The sequence below is a fragment of the Ambystoma mexicanum genome, chromosome 1q (assembly GCF_040938575.1).
Source record: "Ambystoma mexicanum isolate Mex_15411 chromosome 1q, UKY_AmexF1_1, whole genome shotgun sequence".
Taxonomy (NCBI): Eukaryota; Metazoa; Chordata; class Amphibia; order Caudata; family Ambystomatidae; genus Ambystoma; species Ambystoma mexicanum.
The window spans coordinates 1,522,793,032-1,522,808,519 of record NC_090922.1 but is presented as its reverse complement, the minus strand read 5'-3'; the positions used below and the strand labels follow the sequence as shown (position 1 = coordinate 1,522,808,519).

General features: G+C 50.3%; 1 protein-coding gene across 8 annotated transcripts in view; it reads left to right on the top strand.

The window, feature by feature from the left end:
* SZT2 (SZT2 subunit of KICSTOR complex) overlaps positions 1-15,488 on the top strand; it is a 2,035,845-nt gene that overhangs the window by 1,071,767 nt on the left and 948,590 nt on the right. For all 8 annotated transcript variants that reach the window (XM_069642429.1, XM_069642432.1, XM_069642427.1 and 5 more), the window contains one exon: positions 12,453-12,516. In XM_069642429.1, coding sequence (XP_069498530.1) covers positions 12,453-12,516 — 64 coding nt within the window. The remainder of the gene's footprint in view (positions 1-12,452; positions 12,517-15,488) is intronic.

Sequence of the window (15,488 nt, the reverse complement as noted above, 5' to 3'; positions counted from 1 at the left end):
AAAGAGAGGCTAGGAGAGGTGTGGTGCGTCAACCGATGCAGGGCTGGCAAGTCATGTAGAGTTGAGGTCTGTGCTTTGTGTTTGGTTGCTAAAGGTTTGTGCAAGAGGGTGGGGGTTCGGCAGGGATGGGGGTTGAGGCTATGGTTCTATAAAGGGCAAGACGTGCCATACTGGGGGCAGGGTTGGATTGGCCCATCGGCCTTTTAGCCCGTGGCCGGGCCAAAATCTTCCCTGTGGAGTGGGGCCGGTTTCTGCCCATGCCTGGGCCGGTTTTGAAAAAAAGAAAATACATGTGTTATTTTTTATTTATTATTTTATTTTTATTTTTCCATATTTTTCTTAGTGTCCTTAGGAACAATGCTATTTGATGCCACTTCCTGTTTTGTGAAGGGGTGGAAGGTCGGGTTTAATCACTTCCCGGGATGTCACTTTGGGGTGGGGTCAAATGACATCGCTTCCTTTGAAGTCATCGGAGGTTAAGGGTCGTGAGGCAAGGGGTGGGCCACTTTTTTTTTTACTTGTTTTTTTTTTTTTATTAACAGAGCACAGGAGCAAGCATGATAAACACACATTAGTTAGACGACATATGACATTTGAAATGCCCCCTGCCCCCAACCCCTACGCCTGCAGATGGCATTGTTCCCGGGCCTCCTTCCATTCCGCCAGGTGGCAAGCTGTCCCCCATAGAACGGAGAGCATTCGCGATCATGCGCGGCTTAAAAGTAAGCGCCGGATATTTCTGGTCATAGTCTAGGACCGGGCCCCAGACGTCCAAGAAACGATAGTCTGCCAGCCTTAGCTGCCATGACCTTTCAGCTATTAGGATGTCCCAGAGTTTGATCCACCACAAGGGCATGAGGGGGCCTTCCGCAGTTTTCCAGGTGCGGGCAACCGTGATTTTGGCGGCCAGCAAGAGTTGAGTGGACAGCGTGGCCCTCCTCCCCGTTCTCGGGTAAGCGTCCGGGTGCGGGATCCCAAGGAGGACCTGTTCGGGAGTTAGTGGAATGGTCACTTGGGTAATGTCTTTTATAGTGGCAAGGCATTGGGTCCAAAACTCCTTTACTTTAGGGCAGGTCCACCACATATGGAAGTAGGATCCCAAGTGGCCGCATAAACGCCAGCAGTGTGGGTCCAGGGCTTGTTGAAAGTGGTGGAGACGTAAGGGGGGTAGTACCATCGCAACAGCAGTTTGTGGGCGCGTTCCCGGTTGGTGATACAGCGGGATGCTGTGCGTGTCCTGGTCCAGATATCCACCCAGGATTGGTCCTCTATAGTGTGATCCAGGTCCGTCTCCCACAGGGACATGTAGGAGGGTTTAGAGAGGAGGGGGTCGTCCAGCAGTAGCTTGTAGAGGGCGGAAATCTTCCCTCGGGCAGACAGGTCAGCCGCTGTGAGTTCCAAGGGAGTAAGAGGCTGAGTTGCTGCCATCCGGGTCTGGGGGTTGGAGCACCAGTGTCTTAGTTGGGTGTAGGAGAATCTGTCCGACTCTGCTAGCTGAAAGGAGGATTTACATTGTTCGAAGTCCAGGGGGGAGTCTCCTGCGAAGAGCTGTCCCAGCGTTTCAAGGCCTCCTGCAACCCGGGAAGGGAAGCACAGGCATATAGGAAGCGGGGAAGGAGATTCATTTTGCAGGTTGTTATCCGGCCCAGCAGGGAGATTTCCTGCGACCGCCAGCGCGTGAGATCCTTCTCCAGTTCCTCGAAGATCGGGGGGGAAGTTGGCCTGGTAGACTTTTGTTGGTTGTGCTGGGATCCGGACCCCCAGGTATGGGATTGCTTGGGTGCTCCATTGGAAAGTGCTTTGCTTCTCCAGGGGGATCCTTTCGTCTGGGCTTAGGCCCACACCGAGGGCTATCGATTTTGAGAAGTTGATGGCGAATCACGCTACCTCGTCGAAGCTACGGAGCTCCCCCAGAGCAGCCCTCAGGGAGGATTGAATATTTGTGACGGTTAGCAAGACGTCATCCGCGTAGAGGGCGATCTTATGCTGGGTGGCGCCTATCTTCGGGCCGCTTATCAGTTGGTTTGTCCGCACCCGTTGGGCTAACGGTTCCATGACCAGGGCGAAAAGCAGGGGCTACAGGGGGCATCCCTGCCTCGTTCCGCAGGTAGGAAGGATAGGGTCCGACAGGCGGCCGTTAACCCTGAGCCTGGTTTTGGGAGCTTGATAATTTGCCAGGACCATTTTCCTGAAGATTGGGCCACAGCTGAAGGCTTCGAGGGTCAAGGTAAGAAATTACCAGTCCACCTTATCGAAGGCCTTGGTCGCGTCCAGGGCCAGCAAGGCCAGTTGCTGGGAATTTCTTGTGGTCACCTCTATGAGGTTCAGGGCTCTGCGAATGTTATCTTTCGTGGACCGGTAGTTGATGAAGCCGGTTTGGTCCGGGTCTATGATGTTCGGTAGGACCGGAGCCAGGCGGTTAGCCAAGATTTTCGAGTAGATATTAGCGTCCAAATTAAGCAGGGAAATTGGTCTGTACGAGCTGTTCTCAAGGGGGTCCTTTCCGGGCTTTAAAGCGAGAACGGTAATGGATTCCTGCATGGACGGAGTGATCGTTCCGGTGGTCGCAAATGAATTGAAGAGGCAAGCCTAGGGAGCCACCAATTGGGGACGAAAGAGTTTATAAAATCTGGTGGTGAAACCGTCCGGGCCGGGGGCCCTGGGTTTCAAACTCTTTATCGCCTCTTCCACCTCCTCCTCCGTGATAGGCGTTTCTAGCTCCTGGCCAACCTCCGGGGTCAGGCGTGGAAGGGCCGCCTTACGGATGTATGCGCGCTGTGCTTCCAAGTCCCTCGGGACCGCTGTCATAGACTCGGACTGATGGGCCGTGGCTAGCCGGATTTTCTCTTGGTCTGCATAGTGCACCGACCCCTGTGGGTCGCGAAGGCCCAGGATGGATTTCCGAGTCTTCTCCCTAGCTAGCTTGCTGACCAGGAGCTTGTTGGCTTTGTTTTTGTGGACATAGTACCATTGTTTGGTCCTAGCGAGTAGGTTCGCAGTGGTGTCGGCGTGGAGAGCCTCCAGCCTCTTCCTCACCATTTGCAAGGCTTTGTAGGATTTTGGGGACCAGCCCTTCTGCTTGTGGACCGCTTCGGCTGCACAAACCTCGGCCTCCAGGGCGTCTCGGGTCGCCTTCTTCTGTTTGTGAAACGCGGCGCCTTGGGCGATCAGTTCCCCTCTGAGCACCGCCTTCATAGCGTCCCAAGTGTTGGCGGGGGACATGTCCTTGTTAAGGTTCTCCGTAAAGAAGTTTTTGATTGATCTGGCGATCACATCTCTCACCGTCATGTCCCCCAGGATAGGGTCATACAAGGTCCATTGGCGACGTGGAGGGGGATCCGGGTCGTGGACTCGGAGGGAGATCGAGACTGGGGCATGGTCCGAGAGGATCCGGGGGCCGATCGTGACATCATCCGTGAAGGTCAGGATCCGGGGTGAGGCCAACAGGAGATCGATTCTGGAGAAAGTGCGATGTACATATGAGTAAAAGGTGAAATCCTTCTCCTCCGGGTATAACACTCTCCAGGTGTCGACGACCTCAAGCGTGCGGAACAAGTGGAGCAGGGCCAGGGCTAGCTTCTGGTCTCTGGAGGTGGGGGGGGGGGTGAGATCTGTCTTTAAGGGGGTCCGTGCTGCATTTGACGGCCACAAAGCGACCCTCTCGGCAGCGCAGGACGTCGAGGAATTGGGGGTTCAAGCCCGCAGCCAAAATGATAGCGGTGCCACCCTTTTTGGTGCCATTGGACGCTAAGAATTGTGTGGGGAAGAGTCTGCTTCGGAGGTGCGAAAAGTCTGCTGGAATTAAGTGTGTAGGAAAGCGATTGAGGTTCCATCGGAATGCAGCCTATGTAGGTTGGATTTCCTCTTCCGTGGGGGGAGTTCAGGCCCCTAACATTCAGAGTGGTGAGTTTCAGTTGCTGGTGTGGGGGCTGGCTGTCCGAGGACCTTTGTCGCGGGGGGGGGATTGGGAGGGGTCTAAGTGAGCCATAGCTGCGATGTGTCAGCAGAGGTAGGGCTCCTGTGGCTGATGGTTTTAACAATAGTCTCCAACGGGAGATCCAACCTTCCAACTTCGGCCTCCAACAGGAGGACCTAACTGTGGCCGGGGGGGACGATTGATAACTGTCGGCGGGTCCCCCGGGCATCCCAGGCCGGCAACGGGCGACCTGGGCGACATGGTTGAAACTTTCTCCAAGGGTAATACGATGACATCCACCCTGGAGGAGGGTATAGGCCGCATGGGGTCCGCGGCGGGCTTAAGAGAGTATTGCTAGTCTTGGTGCCGCTTCATCCTTAAGGGAAGCGTGGGCCATCATCTGGGTTTGCGAGATCTCTGCACTCGTGACCAGGGGGTCCGTTTCTGCTTGGGGGAGCCAGGCTCCAGGGCCGGGTCCGATCGAGGTGGGAGAGAGGGCCCCGTGCTCTCGGGAGAGCCCGGCTGTAGGATGGAAGCCGCATCCTTGAGGTGACTGATGGTGCGAGGGGTGCCTTTATATGAAAATTGTAGCGCCGTAGGAAACAGCCATCTCTAGCGCACCTGCTGGTCTCGGAGAAAGAGGGTGAGAGGACGGAGCATTCTGAGTTTTTGGAGGGTTAGGGGCGATAGGTCTTGGAAGATTTGGAATGGGGATCCCTGGAAGGAGAGCTCATCCTTTGTGCGGCCTATCGCAGCGATAGCCTCTTTAGTGGTGAAGAAGTGGACTCTCGTGATGACATCTGGGGGAGAGTCTGTGTCAGTTCCCCGCCGGGGGCGCTTCGGTGAGTGCGGTCAAGTAAGAGTTGCGTTTCATCTAAGTCCGGCAGTAAAGATTGAAAGAGGGTGCTGACATATTCAGGGAGTTCCTTGTCTGGGATTGATGAGGGGACCCCTCGGATCCGTAAGTTGTTGCGCCGAGAGCGGTTTTCCATATACTCTTGCTTAAATTCGAGGATTTCGGTTCTATCCATTAATACTTGGATATTACGTTGCATCTCCTTCATCGAGTTAGAATGGTCCACTGTCAGCTCCTCAACCTCCACTATTCGGTGTTCAACGTTGTCAATCCGCTGTTCGGTTTGTTCCAACGTGGCTGTCAGTTCCGTCATGCAGTTCCGGAATTCTGCTTTAATGTCAGACATAAAGACCTGGAGGTCTTCCTTGCTGGACAGCGTGCCCTTCACGTCGGAGGCCCTCTGGGGAGTTAGATTCAGGGGGTCGGTTTTCTTCCCTTTCTCCAGGGCCTGCAGCATGGTGGCAATGTCGGTGCCCCTTGATGATTTCACCACCTTGGTCATGGCTTAAGAGGGGGGGGGGAGAAATATGCTTGCTGCCAGGGGCCACAGGAGTCTAAGGTGGCGATAGAACTGGAGTGGGCCGGGGCGCCCCAGGAGATTTCTCAGGGAGAAGAGGCAGGAGTGCCTTCGCGGAGTAGTAATCGTGTCGTAAGGAGAAGCCACCCAAGGTGAGAGGCCCGGATCCAAAGCTATGGGGTGGAGGTGGTTCGGCTCTGCCGGTGCGTGGCGACGGTGGGCAGGGGCGCACCAGGAAGCTGCAGGAGCACCAGAACCACCGCAGTGGAAGCGGACCACGATCAGTAGGAGGTGGGGGGGGCAAGATCCGGTAGGCCTCGGGGATGGTGGCGGGCCTCCGGGCAAGCCCCCGGGGGAAGCCAGTCATGGATGCAAGTGGGGAGGCTCAGGGCCACCTCACTCAATGGGGACAGAGGCGCTCACCTCGAGAGTGGCGCGTTGTCGGTTCCTCAGGGTGCCAGCTGCTGGGCGGCGGGTCCGTCGGGGCTTGGAATGCTTAGTGGGGCCAGCGGCGCCCGCCTGGAAAGTAGAGCACCAACCGCGCTGGAGGTGGGGGTCGCAGGCACCGCTGGCTTAGAGTCTGCCAGAGCTCGTCTTGCGGGGGAGGCCCAGCGTCACCAGGCCCAGGCGGGAGGGGAGGATGCAGCGCTGTTGCTCTCGGCGTTGGATTGGTGGTCGTCGGAACTGGCCGTCTCAGTCGAAGACCCCGTGCAGATGAGGGGGAGGCGGCAGGTACTACGAGAGTGCTGTTACATGTTGGAGCCACACTGCCCCTCCCTGCATCAGGCAGAAGGGCGCCAACGGGGCGCGGCGGCAAAGGGCCCCAGTCGCGGCCGCCATCTTGAATCACGGCAGGGAACACCGCGGAGAAGTTCCAATGCCGCGTTTTCAGCCACTCTGCCGTGTTAGGGGCCAGGAATCTAGCCACGGGTGCAGGAGACGTTCCGCTTCAGATCCCTGCCAGGAGGCCGTTACAGCATAGCGGGAACCGGTGAAAGATCAGTCAGAGCCGCGGACCCCAACGGAGGCCATCAATGGAGCAGCCTCATCCGTGGCGCTCCAGGCCACGCCCCCCCGGCCACTTTTTTGAGGCGAGGGGTGGGCACTTTTTTGGGGTGTCCGGGCCTATTTATTGTCCCGGTCCGACTCTGCAATACCAGCCGATTTTCCTCCTGAAGTTCAGCCTGACTGCTCTGCCTTGCTGCTGAACATTAGAGAGTGTTGGCTTCCATTTTGGTTGGATTTGTTAATCTGCCATTAAATTAGATTGTTGCACCAGCTCCTCACAAAATATGTGCTACGGGTGTCTGAGTAGATTTCGCACAAAAAAGCGCTGATGTTGCAGAGGACCGCCTCTGCAAGGTTACTGCATCAAGCTCCACACAAGTAAGTGATCTGCAGTAAAATCCACTCTTTGCTCAGCCTAAACACGTAATATCACTCCCACAGCGGCACATCGTCATACAGTGTGCTTGCAAGAATTTAGTGTATTGTGTTTTTTACTGTTGGTCATGTATTGATTTATTGTATATATTTTAATTTGTACAAATCACAATGTATTATTTCTAGGTACTCGGTCTCGTATTCATTTAGAGATTTTTTTCTGTATTTGTGTTATGTTAGTAATCATGCTTTCATGTTGTAATGAATGTATTAAATTGTACATAGGTACAATGAATAGATTTTTAAAAAAAATAATATACACTGATGAATAAGGGCGTGTTTTACAAAAAAAAAGCAAACAATACTTCCCTCTGGTTCAAAGTTTTATGTATTTTGATTATTTAAAATAACGTTTAATTAAGCAAACACATGTTGGGAACCCATCTATGTAACTTCTCTGCAGGGTTGCTTTCCGTGTCCCTCCCTCACCCCCTCTGCTTTAGGGCAGGAGCACCTCAAACCCTAGTTCCCGCTCCAACCCCTCTCGCACACCCTGTCTCCTTCTTATTATGTCCCGTTACCCCCGACGACATAAGCACTGCTTGTCTCTGCATTCCGTTCGGGGGTAGCAGAATGCGTTGTTCTGAATCTGTATTTTTCCAGTACTCTAGCTGAAATTGTGCTTCCTCCCTAGCAGTCTCCGTTCCACAATTTGTTCTTCGGTTCTGTCTCTCTAGTCTTTCTCTTCCTTTGTACTACCACCTCTGCTGGTACTCTTTCAGCTCTCGTTATTTTCTCAAAAGGTAGTCGTTTCTGTACTCACCCTTACCATCTGACTCTCACTTGACTCCTTAACTAGAGGGCCTTATGTATCTTAAAAGTCAAACTTGGTTGTTTTCTGCATTTAACTTGAAAGTCAAACTTGGGTGTATTTTGCATTTAACTTGAAAGTCAAACTTGGGTGTATTTTGCATTTAATTTTTTACCATTGATTGTAACTTGCTAGCCCAGTGACTGTTCTTTACCGCTGTGCTTGCTTACTCCTCCCTCTGCCTCCTCTCTACACACTCATGGTGCTGTCTGTTTCTTCACTCTATTCCAACTGCTTCTCTATCAACTATCCATCCCTTCTCACTAATTCTGGAAAGAAGAAGTTTAAAAAGGTTATCTTGGCCTCCAAGCCTGGTCTCCCTATTGCTGATACCTATCCCAGCGCGTCTTCAAGACAGACCCTCACCGACATTCTCTTTGTTGTTCCTTCGCCGGATCTATGGACCCCTCATATGATCTCTGTGCTTTGTCCCGTCTCCTCCTCTCCCATAAATGGTGGCACGTGCTGCAAAGTCCTCATGGCTTTTTTCGACTCCTCTAGAGTCATCCTTAACGTCTACGTAAATGGCACTGTTGTGGTCCAAGGTCCCCAGGCCAATATCCTCCTCTTTGATGGGCGGTTCCCTCGCCTCATCAACTTCCTTTCTTCTCCGGCTGTCCCCTCCTCTCATTCCTTGGCTACCTTGCCGACTCTTCCCTCTTCTGCTCCTCTTCTGGCTACCTCCACAACTCCGCAGGACGTACCTCTGATTTGTACTCTTCCTGGGAAGGTCTTTAAGGCCGGCAACCTTCTCCATCTTCCCACTCTCAACTCTCGCTCTGCTGTCAAACACTCCTCTGACATCTGCCACCTCCTTGAAGAACTTGACCTTGATGTCCTTGCTCTTACAGAGACATGGTTCACGGCCAGCTCTGTCACAAGCTTTGACACTCTCCTCCCTGATGGCTACAAGATCCTCTCTGCACCCAGGTCCACTCGGCCCGGAGGGGGTGTAGCTTGATCTTTCCAGAGTGGATTCCTACTACCATCATTCTCATACAGATCTACTCCTCTTTCGAATGCCTTGTCTGCAGGCTCTCAATCTCTCCTAGCCACTATCTAACTGTTGCCACTCTCTACCGGCCCCCTGGTCAGATCACCTCTTTTCTCTCGGAGTGGGCTGACCTCTCTTCCTCCTCTTCTGGCCTCAACCATGTCAACTCCTCCTCCTTGGTGACCTCAACATTCACCTTGATTCTCCCTGTCCCTCAACTTTGCTCTTTCGCAACCTCTGCGATTCCCTCTCCCTCTCTATCCTCCCCTCTGTCCCAACGCACTCTGCAGGGCACACACTTGATGTCTTGATCTCCTCTAGCCTCCCCCTCTCTATCCCCCTCTCCACTACCCTCTCTTGGAGTGACCACTACCTCCTCTCCTCTTATCTCTCTCTCTCTCTTCCCCCCAAGCCAAGCCTATCCCAACACTGCCACCTACCTTCCTGGATATCCGGCCCATGAAGCGTGTGTCAGTCAAGGCTTTTGCTGCCACCTACTCCCCACCCCCCCCCCCACATCCTCTGGCTGACTCACACCCTGACACAGCCCTGTCTTTTCTCTATTCTTCTATTTCTGATACTCTTGATGTTCTTGCCCCTGTCATGAGGATCCGCCTGAAGTCCAAAGCCAAGTGCAATTCCTGGTACGAATCCGACCTAGCTACACTTAAACGTAAGTGTAGGGCGGCTGAGAGAAAATGGAGGGATTCCTGTTCATCCTCTGACAAACTGGCCTGTCACCTACTCCAAAGGCAATACCGTCTCTCTGTCCGTACCAAGAAGAGAGTCCACATTCAAGCCCGTGTCTCTGCGGCATCTAACAGCTCGGCCGAACTCTTTAAAATCTGCAAGGAGCTGGCCAACCCTGCTGCAGTCTCTACCCCTCCCCTTGCCTCTCAGGCTCTTTGCAATGGCCTTCCCTGGCCTCTCACTTTATCTCAAAAACCCAGGACATCTTGTCCACCCTCTCCTCCACTCCCTCTCCTCTCCCCTCTCCGTCTGAACTCACTAACCCTCCTCTAGCCATCCCCCCTCCCTCCTTCTCTTCCTTTCCTCTATTCTCCCATGATGGGGTCGCTAGACAAGTCCGATCTACGTTAATTTGTACCGAGCACTATCACCACCGGAGTGGTCCCCTGGCGCTCTGGCGGCTCTGAAAAGGGAGAAAGGGGGGGGTGAGTTAGTGGGAATAAGATGGAAAAGTGCAAGAGAGCAGTGATGTGCTGATGGCAGCCTCAGCCCGGTGGGTCCGTTGGCTGGGCCTGGGGTGTTTTACAGTCTGTAGTCGTCGTGTGCTGTTGTGCAAGTCTATGTGTGGTTTGTTTTGTTGTTGCAATGTAGTGAAGTTTGTGCGGATTGCTGTATTTAGGCTTGTGGTTGTGTTTGTTAGAGTTTGAGAGGTGTATGCGGAGGGCTGAAGTTGTTAGTGCATTATTTAGTTGGCATTGCTGTCAATTGTGTCAAGGTGTGATGCCCGCTATCGTTCGCTATTTGATCCAGGTGTGGAATTTGTCATCCCTCACAGTTTCATTCAAGTGTAGCACATGCTAACATTCACAACTCCGTCTAGAAGTGACGGAAGCTAGAATTAAGGATGACATCCAAGTGTGGCACCTGCTAACATTCATATTTCTGTCTAGATGCGATGAGGGCTAAAGTTAAGGATGACATCTAAGTGTGGCACATGCTAACCTTCATAATCTAAAAGCCTTGTCAAAACAGGTTTATCCCTGTTCCTCTAAAACTATCAAGGGACCCCATTGATACCCTCGCTCCGGCCCTTGCCGATTTCTGCAACCACTCCTTTGCCTCAGGATCCTTCCCCTCCCCTCTTAAGCACTCCCTTGTACATCCTCTCCTCAAGAAACCCACAGCTGATCCCTCTTGTCCGGCCAACTATCACCCAATTGCCATTGCCCCCTTCTTGGGCAAACTCCTTGAAAAGCTGGCCATCTCTCAGCTAATCCTTCATTCTGACTCTGTTGGCTGTCTCCATGACCTTCAGTCTTGCTTTAGATCCGACAGAAGCACAGAAACTGCTCTACTGAACATCCGTGAAGATCTGCTTTCCAACCTTGACTCTAGCATTCCCTCTGTCCTCATCCTACTCGATCTCTTCTGCCTTCGACATGGTCAACCATACCATCCTGCTCAACCATCTCCGTGATAACCTTGGCATCACCGATCAGGCTCTGGTCTGGCTGACCTCTTTCCTCTCTGATCGACCCTCCCAGGTCCAACTTCTATCATCTATCTTCCTCTCCACCTGTGGTGTACCCCAGGGGTCTAACCGCTCGCTGTGGCTTTTCAACCAATACCTAGCAACTCTTGCCCGCTGTATTGCCATTTTCTGCTCAAACTTCCAGTGCTACGCGGATGACACTCAACTCATTTTCAGGCTGCCCTCAGCAACCTCCTCCACCTCTCTCAACACTGATTGCCTAACTGCCATTCAAGATTGGTGTGCCGCCAACGATCTTTGTCTGAATGCCAGCAAGACTGAGATCCTCCTCATCGGCACACCATCGCCTTCCTTTCCCCCTCACTCTCTGGCCGGCCTCCCTTGGCATCCTCCTATCCCCACCTGCAAGGCCAAGAAACTTGGTGTCTCCTTTGATTCCACACTACTTTTCCGCCCACATCGCTGATGTATCAAAAAAGTCAAACTTCCTACTGCACCTCCTCAGAGGTACTCTTGCTTTCCTTTAATTCCCCCAGAAGCTCACTGTCTCCCAATCTCTGGTTCTCTCTAAGTTGGACTATTGCCACAGCCTCTTTGTTAATCTACCTACCTCTACTCTCCGCCCTTTGCAACTTATTCCGAACAGGACTGCGAGACTTGTCCTTGGCCTGAAACCCTGGGATCGTATCTCTCCAGCTCTGAAATCTCCCCGTTGGCTCCCAGTGGATGCAAGGATTAAATTCAAAACCCTCTGCATTGTCCACAAGGCTTTCTGGGGCCTGGGTTCAACATACCTTTAGCTATCCCTCTGCAAATACATCCCACCTCAAGCACTCCACTCCACTCCTCTACCTCTAATTCCCTCAGGGTCAGTCGTTTCTCAAAGAAACAAGCTGCGGGTAGATCGGTCTTCAGCTGGGGCCTCCCTCTGGAACAGCCTCCCTGTCACTCTAAAACTTGAGGAGAACCATCTCCGGTTCCGGAAGCACCTCAAGACCTTCCTCTTTGCTTCTGCTTTCGCCCCCCCTTACCCCTGCTGATTCTACTCTCCCTCGGCACCATGCACCGGGCCACCCTCTTTCCTCCAGACCCAGGTACCTGCTCCTCTTGCCACCCACCGACACTGCCTCCGGGCCACCCCTCACACTGGGGTCTGTATCTGTACCCACACAGTCCCTACCCCGTTTTTGGTCTTTTGTTCTTCCTGCACTTATCAGTCCTACCCAGCCTGCTGCCTTAAACCCAGCACTTGCCACTTGCTGGCTGCACTCCCTCTGTTTGTTGCCTTTTTATTCATTAATTTTATTATTATTTGTTTTTTTTCCCCCTCCTTGCTCCACACTCTGTTTGTTCCCCCTTCCATGCACTTCTCCCTCTCCCCCTCTACCATGCACTTGCGCGTTCTCAATGTCACTGGGCCTAGTAAGATGGTTGTTTTTGTTTCTTCTCTGTTCCCCTTCCCTTGCCTTGTCGGGCTCTGAAACACTTGTGTATGAGCACAATAGAAATAAAATATCAATATCAATATCTCTCCAAATGTCACGCCATCAAGAAACATAGCCCTTTAACCTTACCCCCACACAGGGTAATGCTAGAGACTATATTCCGAAAATATATTATAGGGCCATTAAGGCAGATGTGCAAAATGCTGAGACATTGTTGCAATGACTGATTGGGCTGCTACCTTCATGGCATAAATGCTCACATTCTTATTATTTCTTGCACTTTCTCAGACTTTCCGCTCTGTCCAGACTTCCCGTCGTGCACCGGCAGGCCATCGAAGTAACGATGAGCGAGGTAAGACTGGCGTCGCTAAACTGACTGAGCTGCATGTTCTGTGGAAACAGTGTGGTAAGTGATGCATAGATGAAGAACAGCATGACTGTGTGGAGAAGGGCACAGGAACTTAAAGGAGTAAGCATTGTGCGCACAGGGAAAAGGAGAGGCCACGCACAGAAGGAAATATATGCTAAAAATGACATATGCCTGTTAGGGAGAATTATCAGAAATGTGCTAATTTCTCTCCACCTTGGAGACCCCCAGCACTTTTGCTGGACTCTAGGACTTTTTAATTTTTAACTTGGAGGGAGTGAGACCTTTTTCTCACTCTCTGATGAATTTTTCTTGTGATTGTAACTGTGTTTCTTTTGGTTTTTGCAGTCTGACAAACTCCATAGGCATCTTTTTGCATTATGGCACACAGCACCTTCAGTGCAGTGACACAGGGAAGTCTTTGAGATTTCCCAAGGTTTCAATACCTTCTCTGGGATAAACTACTGCTGAAGAAGAGGGAACTCTCCCGAAATGCGTAGACCTTTATTTTGTTATTATTGATTACTATTTGTATTGATAATCTTTTGAGATGAATTTATGCTGTAAACATTGCTTTTTATGTTGAATACTGAATCTAATCAAGTATGTATTTGTGAAATTGACAACATTTCTTTATGTATTGAATAAATTACCAACTGAGGTCATTCAAATCTCTCTAGAAGTTGTGGCACTAATTAGGCAATACATAAAAATTGAGTTATGGATAAAACACATTGCTTTACATTTTACTGAATTTCATTTCTTCAGTACTCATAGGTGTGCAAGGGACGGGAGTGTCCATGATATATGGATGCTTTGTTTGTTTGACATATCTGTTACTGACTTTCGATACCAGAGTCAGCTATTTCTCCCTTGCACCCTCAACTCGTTTTACATTTGGAAGAGCTTCTTTATAGCTCTAAATTGTTGAATTGCACAACATTATAGACACCACAGTGTGCTTTACCACTTCTTTCTCGTGCACCCTGGTTATAGTGAACAGAGAAATTAGCCAGACCCAATCAAGGTAAGCATAGAGAGCAGTCAAGGCTATTCTCTGGAGAGTGAGAGTGGGATCAGGGTTCTCAATGAGTCCTCAAAGGGAAGTACACACTAATTCAATTTTATACAGGAATGTATAAAATGGCAAATATTTATTCTAGCCCTTTACACACACAAAATAATTAATCAAGTATCTGATATCGCTCTCCTGAGGATAGTCTGGACTGCTCTCCATTGCTGCCTTGGTTGGATTTTGACTACTCTCTGAGTTCCCTGTTCACTATAACTAAGGTGGCCTCCTAACATCTGTCCTCCAGGCCAGATTCTGGACATCCAAATTAAAAATAAGAATACAAGTTAATGTTAATATTTGACAGATATGTCTGTGAAGATGATTAAAGCCTGCAACCCTTTCATGCGGCTTAACAGCACATATTGAACCCTTGCCATGCTGCACTTTATATTTATGATAACTCCCCAGTAGGGAAATGTTAGCAAACTCTCAGTCATGTATTTATTTACATAGTCTCATCCTCCCTGAGCGTGTGCTGTGGGTTTTCCTGCATGAGTAGGAAAACTGCCCCTGGTTATCTTGCACCTATTTGTTTCACAGCATGTTACAATATAAACTACCACTATGTGTCCTGTGTGCGCTTTCAGGCTCTTGGCTTGTGCTCTGGAAAAATGTTCGTGTGCTTATTCACGGACGACTATGGGAGGACCAGGCCGCGCCCTGACCCGAGAGCAGTTTTTGAAGACTGTATGGCTGTGCAGTAAAGTTCCAGTCCACTTAAATACCTGCCTTGCATCCATATAAATTAAATCCAATGTCTAGCTGCTGCCAACATCCCCCAGCCCTAAGCTCTACGAGAAAGCATAGTCTTGGGCTCTGCATATGCAAGAAACGCTATTTACGCCTTCAATTTTCTGCTTGCATACTGGATGAATCGCATAGCAGCTGTGCACCACTGAAGAGTACACAAACTCTAGCAAACGCCTCCTCCCGCCCCCCGGTTGTGCTATCTATCAGTATAATAGAAAGCCAAGCTCACATTTCTGAACCTATCTATTTTTAGTTCCTGAGTGGTGGCTAGCACTGGTCAAAATGAGGTGACCAAGGTCACAATCAAAACTCTAAACTGCTGTAAACAAGTTGACCACTTGTGCCACACACTGCCTCTGCTCTCAATTCAAATCTCACCTGTCGTATTGACTAAATTAGATGCGCTAGTCAATATAGTATCAACTATGTTATGTTTACTGGATAGCCAGCATGTGTTTCGACCCTGTACAAAAGGTCTTCTTCAGGGCTGCAATAACAGACAACATTTTGTACATTTAATCAAAATCACAATTTGTAGAAACATGTTTTTGATTATTATAGTTGAGACATAATATGCAGTAACCCAACATAAGACCACAAGCAACAAATAAAATGGGAAAAGGGGGCTATGAGGGAGCTAAAAAAAAAGAACACATCTATTGCCATTTTTTCTCATACATTAGACGCTTATACATATTATCACATTCCATAAAAAGTTGTTCCACTGGAGAGTAGTCACATGAGTGTACAGTGAGCACCAGGGCATTTTCAGAGTGAGCAGTTTGTCATCTGAAGAAAACTCAAGATTAAATCTTGCTGTCCAATTGATCTTGTAGAGGAAAGGTGTGTATCCAATAATAATTCCCATGCTAGTTACCTTGAATGGGAGCTTCCACCAATCCTTATCCTGTTTCCTGTATACTTCCTTAAGATGCCGCTGCTCACGTCAGAGATCCCAGGTCTATTTCAGTATCTGCAGGTAGACACGCTGAGCGGTCTCACCTAAGACAGTGATGTTTAAAAAATCTCTCCAGCAGCTCAATTTTACGTGATCAATAACCTCATGATTTATTCCAGCATAGAGTGATGGGTTATGATATATGATAGGTTATTTATAACGCGCTTAATACCC